General features: G+C 37.8%; 1 protein-coding gene across 3 annotated transcripts in view; it reads right to left on the bottom strand.

The window, feature by feature from the left end:
• The window catches only part of MNAT1 (MNAT1 component of CDK activating kinase), a 232,655-nt gene that overhangs the window by 113,753 nt on the left and 105,386 nt on the right, over window positions 1–13,516 (bottom strand). For all 3 annotated transcript variants that reach the window (XR_004961492.1, XM_036278045.1, XM_036278054.1), the window contains exon 6: window positions 11,308–11,433. Coding sequence is in view for 2 of the 3 variants with exons in the window: in XM_036278045.1 (XP_036133938.1) it covers window positions 11,308–11,433 (126 nt within the window). In the remaining variant the exon portion in view is untranslated. The remainder of the gene's footprint in view (window positions 1–11,307; window positions 11,434–13,516) is intronic.

The raw sequence follows: 13,516 nt of genomic DNA, 5'->3' as shown, positions 1-13,516 counted from the left end.
GGTATCATACTACCTGACTTCAAATTATACTATAGAGCTATGATAATCAAAACAGTGTGATATTGGCAGAAAAACAGACAAAGAGACCAAAATTGAGAGTCCAGATCACCTGTATATGGGCAAATAATTTTTGACAAAGGAGCCAGAAACATACAATGAAGAAAAGAAAGCCTCCTCAATAAATTCTGTTATGCCTGGCTGGTGTGGCTCAATGGTTGAACGTCAACCCATGCACCAAGAGGTTGCTGGTTTGATTCCCGGTCAGGGCACATACCCAGGTTGCACGTTTGATCTTCAGTCAGGGCACATGTGGGAGGCAACGGATCGATGTTTCTCTTTCACATCAATGTTTCTCTCTCCCCACTTCCTTCCTAAGATCAATTTTTCAAAAAGCAATTTCTGATATACAAAACAATATGAATGAATCTCAAAATATTAGGTTGCTTCTCCTACATATGACCAGTTCACAATAACAAGAACTACACAGACAGTAACGAGAATCCAAGATGGCAACAGAATAGGTGGACGTTACACTAATCTCCTAGGACCAGACTGAAATTACAAATAAAATATAGAACGATGGACCTGAATAACCAATTGAAGACTAGCTGAACAAAAGTCTTCTAAGCCAAGGATTTACAGAAGAAGTCATATCAAGACTGGTAGGAAGGTCTGAAACATGAAAAGAGCTGGCTCCCAACACATACATGTGGAAGCTGAGAATTTGGAGAAATATCTCAGCTGCAAAGGTTCCTCCTCCTTTGCAGGGGTCTCAAAATCCATGCCAGGCTCCCCAGGCCAGCGCACCAGAGTTGGGAAGAAGTGCCCACATAACATCCAGCTGTGAAAATCAGCTACGATTGTGACCACTAGGGAGAGATGGGAGTCCGCTAGAAACTGAGTTGCCCTTTTCTTTTTTAATAGACTGATTTGAGAGAGGGAGAGGGAGAAGGAGAGGGAGAGAGAGAGAGGGAAACATCAACTGGTTTCTCCTATACACACCCCAACAGGAAATTAAACCCACAACCTGGGTATGTGCCATGACCATGAATCAAACCCTTGACCTTTTGGTGTACTGGATGACGTCCCAATCAATTGAGCCACACCAGCCAGGGCCCAAGCACCCTTGTAAAGGGCCAACACACAAAAATCTCAAAATCTTGTTGGTAGCCACTCACCCTGTGCTCCAGAAGAGTGAGGGTGGAGCAAATGAAAGTCCTGTTAGAAAAGACTGGGTTTTTTGGTTCCAGAGAAACAAAAGATACACAGAAACTAAAAGTAATGAGATGAAAAAAAGATATTTCATGCAAATGGAAAAGAAAAAACAGTTGGGGTAGCTATACTTATATCTGGCAAAATAGACTTTAAAACAAAGGCTATATAGTAAGATACAAAGAAGGTTACTACATAATGATAAACGGATCAATACCACATGAGGATATAATCCTTGTAAACATTTATGTACTCTATACAGGAGCACCTAAATATATAAAGCAAATCATGATGGACAAAAAGGGAGAGATCAATAGTAGGGGATTTTAACACCCCAGCAACATAAAGGGATAGATCTTCCAGACAGAAAATAAACAAGGAAATGGCGGCCTTAAATGACACACTAGATCAAAATGATTTAATTGATATCTTCAGAGCATTTCACCCCAAAGCAGCAAAATATACATCTTTTAAAGTGCACATGGAACATTTTCAGGATAGACACATGTTAGAACACAAAACAAGTCTCATGAGTATTATGTTAAGTGAAATAAGTCAGTCAGAAAAAAACAAATACAATGTGATTTTATTTATATGTGGAATCTGCCCTGCCCGGTTTGGCTCAGCGGTTAGAGCATCAGCCCGCAGACTGGAGAGGCCCGGGTTCGGTTCCCACTAAGGGCATGTACCTCAAATGCAGTTTGTCCCTGGCCCCAGTTGAGGCTGTATGGGAGGCAGCCAGTCGATGTGTCTCTCTCACATCGATGTTTCTCTCTCTCTCTTCCTCCCACTCTTCCTCCTGTTCTATCTGAAGATAAATGCAAAAATGTTTGGGTGAGGATTAAAAAAAAAAGAAAAAAAAAAGTGTCCTCAGGTGAGGATTAAAAAAAAATACAATCTAAAGAACATTATAAACAAACAAAAAACAGACTCATAGATACAGAGAACAAACTGATGGTTGCCAGAGGGAGGGAGGTTGGGACTGGGTGAAAAAGGTGAAGGAATTGAGAAGTACAAATTGGTAGTTACAAAATAGCCACGGGAATGTAAAGTACAGTATAGGAAATACAGTCAATGACACTGTAATAACTATGCATGGTACCAGTTGAGTAGGAGAAATATCACGGGGAACACTTTGAAAGTATATGATTTTCTAACCACTATGCTATGTATCTGAAACTAACACAAAATAATATTAATTATAAAATGTGATTGAATAAAAATTTTTTAATAAAAAATTAAACAACATGAAAAAAAGTGGTATTCTTCCAGACCATAAACACTGATATCTCTCCATTTATATAGTTTTTAAACTTCTCTCATCATTAGTTTGTTGCACACAATTTTTTGTACACTTTTTTTTCCTCATCCAAGGCTATTTTTCTATTTATCTTCAGATAGAGGGAAAGAGAGAGAGGAACATCAATCTGAGAGACAAACATCAACTACTTGCCTTTCACACAACCCCGACCAGGGCTGGGGACAAACCGCAACCAAGGTACATGTCCTTGACCAGAATCAAACCCGTGACTCACTGGTCTGCGGGCCAACGCTCTAACCACTGAGCCAAACCGGCCAGGGCTGTACACATTGCTTACATATATTTTATTAGATTTATCCCTAAGTATTTCATGTTTTGATGCTATTACAAATGGTAGTTTTCATATTTAAAATTTTGAATTAAGGTGTTTTTCTTTTCTCTTTTTCAACCTCTATTCATATTTTTCGTACTTTGTTTTTCTTTTTCTGCCTTATTGCACTGGTAGAACTATCAGTATCAAGTATAATGGAAGTGGTGAGGGCATATACCCTTGCCTTGTTTCCTGTACTAAAGGAAAGCATTCATTCTTTCTATCACTAAATATTACATTAGCTATAGGTTTTGGGTATATTTCCTTTATCAAGTTCAGGAAGTATTATTCTGTTTTTAATTTGCTAAAATGTTATAAATAAATGTTGAATTATAGTAAATATTTTTTCTCAAAAAAATAAACTAGATAAACCATTCCCCATGTTAAACATCTAGAGAACTGAAACGGGTATAAGAATCAATGGTTTTCAGAAACAGTATCAGTCAATTCAGACCAAGGAAAGGGAAGCAAATAAGGTTAGCCCTATCTCATTCTGGCTTACTCCACGGAGGCTGTTTCCAGGTCACGATACAAATTCTGGGCTGTCAGGGTCTCTATAATTTGCAGGACAGATTACCAGAGAAGAAAATGCTGCACATAGAAAATTGTAAAGCAAGGGTGAGCAAACATTCTCTGTAAAAGGCAGATAAATATTTTAGGCTTTTCAGGCTACATGATATTTGTCATAAAGAGTCAACTCTGTGATTAAAACACAAAAGCTGACAAAGACAATACATAAATGAATGAATTTGGCTATGCTCCAATAAAACTTTAGTTACAATAACAGGTGTAGGTGGGACTTGGCCTGTGAGTTGTAATTTGCTTACCTCTGTTTTAGAGATGCTGGAGTATGTCCTTAACTTTCACCTGGGTAATGATCTGCACATGAGGGAATGTAAACTACTCAAGGCCAAGTAAATAACCTGGAAACCAATAGGTCAAGCAATTCCCAAAGATCACACAGGACCAGAACAGTTCATATTCTCAGTAAACAAGGTAAAAAGGCCTCTCAATTCATGGAGCATCTGGTACAGTCCTCAAAACGCTATCAACTTGAAAGTAGAGCTAAATTAGCCTAACATTAAAGTCTGCTCTTATGCCCGGCCAGTGTGGCTCAGTGGTTGAGCATCAACCCATGCACCAAGAGGCCGCCAGTTCAGGACACATGCCCAGGTTGTGGGCCCAGTCCCCAGTGTGGGGTGTGCAGGAGGTGGCCAATCGATGTTCTCTCTCATTGATGTTTCTATCTCTCCCTCTCTCTTCCTCTCTCTCTCTAACATCAATAAAGAAAAAAAAAGTCTACTCTTGTATTCTCTAACAATGCTTAAAAGCTATCTTTACAAGGATTTAACAGATTATAGGTGACTTACCTGTTCCCAAAGTCTGAAAATATTTAATGGAATACCATAAATTACCAGATATTCAAAAACAATGCAGAAATATATGGCCCACACCAGGAAAATAACAAATCAATCAACAGAAACAGACACAGAAATCACAGAAATGGCAAAGATGATGAAATTAGTAGATAAGGAGACCAAAAGAGCTATTATAAATATGCTCCATATGTTCAAGAAGATAGAGAAAAAACATGAAAATGACGAAGACAGAAATGGAAGATGTAAAAAAAGGTCCAAATGGAACATGTAGAGATTTAAAACACATACTACCTGATATGAAAAGTATAATAAGTTGGATAAACAGCAGATTAGACACTAGCAAAGTAAAGATCGGTGAACTTAAGGGCACATCAACCGTAGCCAGCCAAAGCACAAAGAAAATAAGACTATTAAAATAACAAACAAAGCATTGATGGACTGTGTAACAGTATCAAGCAGTATCACTTATATATAATTAAAATCACACAGAAAGAAAGGGAGGAAAGAATAAAAAAAATGTATGAAGAAATATCTTTCTAAATTTGATGAAGGTAAATTTAAATCCCAGGTATCAATAACTGCCTTAAAATAATAAAAGTAAAGGGAGACTGTCACATTTAATGAAAAAGCAAGATCCAATTGTATGTATATTGTCTTTAAGAAAGCAACTCATACCATGAAAACACTAATCAAAAAAAGCTAGAGTGGCCCGGCCAGTATGGCTCAGCGGTTGAGCGTCAAACTACCTAAAGTAAACATACATATTCACTATGATCTAGTAACTCTACTCTTAGGTAAATAAATGGCTACCAAAAAATGGATATACATATGCACCAAGACACATATATAAAAATGTTGGTATAATTTATAATACCAAAAACTCAAAAAAAAAAAAAATCCTAAAGCTAATCAATAGTAGAATGGATAGATAGCAGTAAAGTTGACCCTTGAACAATGTAGGGTTAAGGAGTCAACCCCTGCATCTGAAAATTCACATGATTTCTGACTCTCCAAACTTAACTCATTCCTTGGTATCCATGGGAGATTGGTGCCAGGACCCTGTCCCCCAACACGCAGATATCAAAACCCACAGATGTTCAGTCCAGTAAATAAAATGGCATAGATCAATGCATACAGTTGGCCCTTCACATCCACAGACTTCCAATTGCGGATCAAAACCACTACTAGTATTCATTTTAAAAATCTGCAAATAAGTGGACCTGCACAGTTCAAACCTGTTATTCAAGGGTCAACAGTATATTTCTGCAATGGAACATTGCAATTTCTATTAACAAGCAATAGAAAATGAAAAAAAACCTATAGCTATATGTAAAACTCTGGATGAATCTCACAAATATAACATTAATCAGGTTAAGGCATATATGCTTAGATGTTAATGCTAATTATAAAAGCAAGAAAAAACTGCCATAAAAAAAAAAGTGACTACTTTGGGGAAAAGAAATGCTGACTAGGTAAGAGGGGTCATTAAGAAAAGTTTCTAACACACTGACAATACTTTTTGTCTTTTACCTGACTGATGGTTACACAGATGTTCACTTTGTGATCATTCAACAGAGGTGTATGATTTGGTTCTGTGCACTTGTGTGTGTGTGTGTGTGTGTGTGTGTGTGTGTGTGTATTACATTTCACATAACAAAAGGGTATAAGAGAGGGAGGAAGGGAAGGAAGAAAATATCACAACACCTAGTAAGATAGCTAATAATGTATTAAGTTAAATGCTAGGTCAAATGAAATATTGATAAAATAAGCTCATAAAAAGATGCTCAACATAAGTTATTGGGGAAATGGGAATTAAAATATTAATGAGCCCCGGTTGGTTTGGCTCAGTGGTAGAGTGTCAGCCCTTGGACCAATGAGTCTCGGGTTTGATTCTGACCAAGAGTACATACCTCGATTGCGGTTCATCTCTGGATAGTCAGGGTCGTTCGGGAGACAACCAGTCAATGTGTCCCTCTCATGTCGATGTTTTTCTCTCTCTCTTTCTCTACCTTTCTCTCCCTCTCTCTCCCCCCCACCCCATCTGAAGATAAATAGAAAAATATCCTAGGGTCAGGATTAAAAATATACATATATTAATGAGATACCAATACACACCTTTTAAAATGCCTAAAATATTTTATTTTATATATATATATTTTTTTATTAATTTTTTTAGCGAGAGAGGAAGAGAGAGAAATGTGGATGTCAGAGAGAAACATCAACTAGCTGCCTCCTGCACGCCCCTCTACTGAGGATCAAGCCCATAACCCAGGCATGTTCCCTGACTGCGAATCCAACCAGGATTTCTCAGTCCATGGGATGACACTTAATCCACTGAGCCACAACAGCTGGGCCCTAAAATATTTTTAAAGCTCACAGTACTGAGTGTTGTCAAGGATGCTGAGCAACTGGAACATTCAAACAATGTTGGTGGGAATGCAAACAGGTACAGCCACTTTGAAAAACAGTATGGCAGTTTCTTACAAATCTAAACATAACCAAGTTCATTCTTAGTACTTACCCAAGAGAAATGAAAACTTATGTACACACACAATTGTATGCAAATGTTTATAGAAACTTTATTCATAATCATTAAAAAAAGAAACTACCCAAATGTCATTCAACTGGTAAATCCATATAATGGTATATTACTCAACAAAAAGGAACAACTATAAATACGTGCAACAACCTCTTAAATGTGTGTTGTTATTAAACTAACAAAGCTATACACTAAAAGAACAGATCACTAACTGCTGGGGGGTGGGGCAGGTAGAGGGTTGACTATGAAAGGGTAGCACAAGAAAATTTTGAGGAGTGATAGAACTGCTGTACATTATCATTGTGGTGGTAGGTACACAACTATGAATTTGTCGAGACCCTGTACATCAAAAAGAATGACCTTTACTACATGTGAATTTAAAAACAAAGCATAAAACTTTATTTTTTTATTTTTTTATTTTTTTATCCTCATCTGAGGATATTTTTCCATCTTTTGTACAGATAGAGTGGGAGGGAGAGAGAGGAAGGGAGGGAGAGAGAGAGAGAGAAACATCGACGTGAAGGGACACATCGAGTGGCTGCCACCCGCACGACCAACCAGGGCCGGGGACAAACTGCAACCGAAGTAAGTGCCCTTAGCGGGAACCGAACCCGGGTCTCTCCGGACCACAGGCCGACGCTCTAACCGCTGAGCCAAACTGGCCAGGGCAAAGCATAAAACTTTAAAACAAAATACCATCGTCAAAGCAATACCACAGATTTATAGAAGAATCAAAATGCCAAATTTATCATAAAATTCCCTCAAATTCAAGAATCCTGAAAGTACACATTACCTGATTATACATAATTATACATAATACACACACACACACACACACACACACACACACACACATTTTAATCCTCAAAATAATCATATAAAGTTAAAAAACATCTCAACTTTACCAATGAGAAAACATACTCAGAAAGAATAAAGTAAAATCTTACCCATGGATATACAGCTAAGAAATGTGAAGCTGAAGCTTAATTCGATTATGACTGAGTCTTTCCATGCCCATTTTATTCCCTCTATACTATACTGCCTCTTAATTCAAAAGCTTTGGTAATTTCTTAATTACTAGTGCTTTTCTTTACATTTAAAGATGTGTTAATACTTCCTACATTTGTAAGTTCAAAACTGATCATGAAGATTTTATACTATCCAGGTACCCATATACCCATAATCAAATAATTCTGATTACTTCCTCCCATCCCTTGTATTATCAGTCATTTATTTCAATTACAGATAAGCATGTATGTATATATAAGCATACACACACACACACACACACACACACACACACAAGCAAGAATAGTCAAATACAGTGTTGCTATTATTTTAAACAAAGTGGTATCTGTTAGATCAATTAAGAACAAAAAATAAGTTTTTATGTTATCTTACCTATTTCTTCTCTGATGCTCTTTCTTTATGTAAATCTCTTTCTGACCCACATCATTTTCCTTGTCTCTAAATACCTTCTTTCAACATGTCCTTCAAAGAAGGCCTACTGGCAAAAAAATTCCCTCAATTTTATTTGTCTGATTACCTTTATTTCTCCTTCACTTTCATTTATTTTATTTATTTATTTAATCCTCACCCGAGGACATTTTCCCATTTTTTTGTTCAGGTAGAGTGGGAGGGAGGGAGAGGAAGAGAGAGAAACATCGACGTGAAAGGGACACATTGAGTGGCTACCACCCACACAACCCAACCAGGGCCGGGGACAAACTGCAACCAGGGTATGTGCCCTTAGCGGGACCTGAACCCGGGTCTCTCTGGACAGCAGGCCGACGCTCTAACCACTGAGCAAAACCAGCCGGGGCTCTCCTTCACTTTTAAAGGATAATTTTGCAGGATAGATTATTCTAGGTTGGTGGCTTTTTTCTCTCAACACCTTAAATATTTCACTGCACTCTCCTTTTGCTTGCGTGGGTTTCTGAGGGGAAGCCAGATACAATTTTTACCTTTGTTCCTCTACAGGTAAGGTGTTCCCCCCCACACCCCACCCTCACCCCCGACTTCTTCAGGACTTTTTCTCTATTTTCAATTTTGTAACTTAAAAATTATATGCATATGCCCTGGCCGGTTTGGCTCAGCGGTTAGAGCGTCGACCTGCGGTCCCGAGAGACCCGGGTTCGGTTCCCGCTAAGGGTACGTACCTCGGTTGCAGTTTGTCCCCGGCCCTGGTTGGTCATGCGGGTGGCAGCCACTCGATGTGTTCCTTTCACATCGATGTTTCTCTCTCTCTCTCTCTGTTCCTCTCTCTCCCTCCCACTCTACCTGAACAAAAAATGGGAAAATGTCCTCGGGTGAGGATAAAAAAAAAAAAAAAAAAAAATTATATGCATAGGTGTGGGGGTTCGAGGCATTTCTCCTACTTTGTGTTCTCTGACCTTCCTGGATCTTTGGTGTGGTGTCTAATGTTAATTTGGGGAAGTTCTGATGTTGTATTTCAAGTATTTCTTCTGTTCCTTTCTCTCTTCTTTTTCTGGCATTTCCATTACACATGTGTTATATACCATTTATAGTTGTCCCAAAGTCTTTGGATATTTTGTTTTTGTTTTGTTTTTCAGTCTTTTTCTCTTTGGTTTTCAATTTTCAAGGACTCTACTGACCCTGGCCAGAGTGGGTATTTCCATTACACATGTGTTATATACCTTTTATAGTTGTCCCAAAGTCTTTGAATATTTTGTTTTTGTTTTGTTTTTCAGTCTTTTTCTCTTTGGTTTTCAATTTTCAAGGACTCTACTGACCCTGGCCAGAGTGGCTCAGCTGACTGATCATCATCCCATGCACCAATGGGTTGCCAGTTCTACCTGGGTTGCAGGTTTGATCCCCAGTCAGGGAATGTACTGAAGGCAACCAATCAATGTTTCTTTCTCACACTGATCTTTTTCTATGTAAAAAAAAATATTTTTAAGAATTCTATTGATATATTCTCCTACTCAAAGATTCTTTCCTCAGATGTGTCCAGTTTACTAATGAGCCCATCACAGACATTCTTGATTTTTGTTAGTGTTTTTTTTCCACTAGTATTTTTTTTGGTTCTTTCTCAGAATTTCCATCTCTCTGTGCTTATATTGCCCATCCGCTCCTGCATGTTGTCTATTTTATCCTTTAGTACCTCTAGCATATTGATCATAGTTGTTTTAAATTCTCAGTCTGATAATTCCACCTTCCATGCCATATCTGAGCCTGGTTCGGATGTCTGCTCTATCTCTTCTGTCTTTTAGTATGTCTCATCATTTTTTCTTGATACACAGGCATGATGCACTAGGTAAAATGAACTACTGTAAACAAGCCTTTAGTAATGTGGTGGTGGTAAGGTGTGGGAGGTGGCAGAGCATTTTGTAGTCATATGATTAGGTCTCAGTCTTTTAGAGGGTCTATGCTTCTGGACTGTGAACTTCACACATGCTTCTCAGTCCATCTTCCTCCCCTCACGTGGGGCAGGATGGTGAGTGTGGTCTGAAGCTGTGTATTTCCTTTCTCCCACATGAAAAGCTTGAGCAGCTAGAATTGGGTATCTCCCTACCCCCACATCAGTTAGGCTCTGATAAAACTCCAACAGGTTAAGCTCTGGTGAAATAGTTTCTCCTGAGGGCAGGCCTTGTTAAGAGAACAGAACACCAGCGTATTGCAAAATGGTTCTTTTTCCACTTCATCTGCCAGGAGGATGTGGGGATTTTTCTCTATATTCACTGAAAGAACCTAGTAAAGATGCAGAGGCAAAACAAAAGTCTGGGGCCCTCCACTGTCTGGTGGCCCCTGGAGGTTTTAACTATCAGAGTTGTCCACACTGAACCTCCACAATTTCAGGTTTCCCTACACCACAATGGTTCTCTGAAAGGTAGCTTCTCTAGTAAGCTGTGATTCTCTGTATTCTCTGCTGGTCTCTCCAATTTTAAGGGCAGTTGTTAGCCTTGTGACCTCTCTTCACTTACAGATCTAAGAAAAGTTGTTTTCAGTGCAACTTCCAAGCTTCTTAAATGCCATACCAGAAACCAGAAAGCTGCATTTTCTTTTAAGAATGTTTTCCGCCCTAGCCGGTTTGGCTCAGCGGTTAGAGCGTGGGCCTGCGGTCTGGAGAGACCCGGGTTCGGTTCCCGCTAAGGGCACGTACTTCGGTTGCAGTTTGTCCCCGGCCCTGGTTGGTCGTGCGGGTGGCAGCCACTCGATGTGTCCCTTCACTTCGATGTTTCTCTCTCTCTCTCCCTCCCTCTCTATCTGTACAAAAAATGGAAAAATATCCTCGGGTGAGGATAAAAAAAAAAATTCTTAAAAGGAGAATGTTTTCCTACCCTGTAAGTTTAAAATTTTATGTAGAATAAGAAAACTCATACAAACCATTATTATATACAATAATATTATTGCGTAATTTGAAAATTATTTACTTTTCCTTTTTTTCATACACTGCTCATATTCATATTTCTAGACAACTAGCCTACATCAGACACTTTCAGTTTATCTGTAGAAATCAATATAAAAATATAAAGTGTAATCCTTGAAATATATCTTTCAAACAAGCAATTAAAATGTGGCTTACCATTTTGATGCCTGTGGAAAATGTCACTGGTTTTATAGGTTTGGGTTTCTCAAGTTGCATTTCCAACTGGGTAGATCTATCTTTATGCTGAGCCAACAGCAGAGCAACAGGGAGATCAGAACTTTCCTGTAAGAAAAGTTAATGTGCAATATAAAAGTTAAAAAGAAAAAACTTAAGAGCAACAGGTCTATTATTTTAAATTATGCCTTTCCATAAGCATTTGATGTCAACCTAAATATTCACTTTATGGAGAACACTTTACAAAAAAATTTAACATTCCATAATAAGAAAAGGCTGTTTTATACTCATAAATCAAAGCCTGCAAAAAATTATTTTTATAAAATCCACATTAAAGAAAATATAATAGGGTCTTATTTCATTCTGCAATGCCAACCATATTTATTAAAATAAAAAAATTAGAAGCTAATCACAAAAAGAGTAGTACAAAGTACTATAACTTGGATCAGATGTTTATCTAAGACACATTCTTTTTACCAGTGAATTCAGACCGGTTTGAAATTGTTTCCCATTAGATTTCACCTGAGGCCGTTTGGAAATGATCCTTGTTCTGTTTTGCACAATGGAACGATTGTTAAGTACAACCAAAAGTACATTTATTTTCTTTTTTATTGACTTATTTTTAGAAATGAAGTCTAAATTTTTTAATTAACCAAATAACAGTAAATGTTTTTAATATCTCTGTTGATCATAAGTCAGTTACACCAACCTGTACACACACATTATTAATAATACAAACAAATTACTAATTCTTATATGTAGGCTGTTACTTATTCTGTTTAACATGAAGTCCTCTTACATGTTTAAAGTGCTGTGGAGCTAAAGTCTAAACTAAATGATATCCAGACTTTTTCCTTTCTGAGCTGTCAATTGAATAAGAACACAAACATATGCAGAGGGAGACAAGGAGGGAACATCATACACACACACACACACACAGAGTACTTCCTATATCTGTAAACAAAAATAAAGGGCACAAATGCAGTTTTCTCTCCTGTATCAAGGTTACTTACAAAAATAAACATATTCTTTAAATGGTATATAAATTTTTTAAACAGTAAGTACCTATAATTTAATATTAAAACAACTATATTGTGTTAACATTTCATAGAAATTACAGCATCTAATATTACAGAATCTAATTTTCTTTCCAAATCTAATAATTTAAAAATAGTTTTAAGCACAAATGTGGCTAATTAATATAGTTAAAGGAATTTTTTTAAGTTCTAGTACAGAAGTATTAAAAAAAAAAAAAGCCAATTTATTTCAACAGAATTGTCCTAGAATAAATCTGTACCTCAAGACTTTGTAATAGAAAGGCTCTGCAAGAGCAACATTACAGAGATTAAATCCTTTAAAAGTAAATGAAAATACACATTTTATTTATAAAATAGAACCATATTCGAGAGCAAACTCCTTGTGACCTGGCTTTAGTAATAATGGAGAATAAATGAAATATACTATGAGAATATACTTGAGTACCTTTCATATTCTACAACAAAGCATTAGTAGTACATTAGTAACAGCATGGCTGTGAATTCCTGGAGCTAATCTAGATTTCCATTAAGAATATTAAAACAGCCCTAGCCAGTTTGGTTCAGCAGTTGGAGTGTCGGCCTGCGGTCCCGAGAGACCCGGGTTCAGTTCCCGCTAAGGACATGTACCTCGGTTGCAGTTTGTCCCCGGCCCTGGTTGGTCATGTGGATGGCAGCCACTCCACGTGTCCCTTTCACGTCGATCTCGATCTCTCTCTCTCTCTTCTCTCTCTCTCTCTCTGTTCCTCTCTCTCCCTCCCACTCTACCTGAACAAAAAATGGAAAAATGTCCTCAGGTGAGGATGAAAAAAAAAAAAGAATATTATAATAGCCCTGGCTGACATGGCTCAGTGATTAGAACATGGGTCCCGAACACTGAAGCATCTGGGTTCCATTCCCGAACACTGAAGCATCTGGGTTCCATTCCAGGGCTTCCATTCTGAGTCAAGGGCATGTAAACTGGGTTACAGGTTTTATCCCTGACCCCAGTCGGGATATGTGCAGGTGACTCTTTCACATTGGTGTTTCTCTCTCTTTTCTTTCTCTCTCTCTTCCCCCTGAACCTTCCACTCACTCTAAAAAACAATGGAAAAAAATCCTCTGATGAAGATTAACAAAAAAAGAAAAAAAGAATATAATGAAATGTAAAACTATAG

This window comes from Molossus molossus, unplaced genomic scaffold, assembly GCF_014108415.1.
Source record: "Molossus molossus isolate mMolMol1 unplaced genomic scaffold, mMolMol1.p scaffold_m16_p_1, whole genome shotgun sequence".
NCBI classification, from domain to species: domain Eukaryota; kingdom Metazoa; phylum Chordata; class Mammalia; order Chiroptera; family Molossidae; genus Molossus; species Molossus molossus.
The sequence above is the reverse complement of the archived record's forward strand: the minus strand, read 5'-3'. Positions and strand labels throughout refer to the sequence as shown.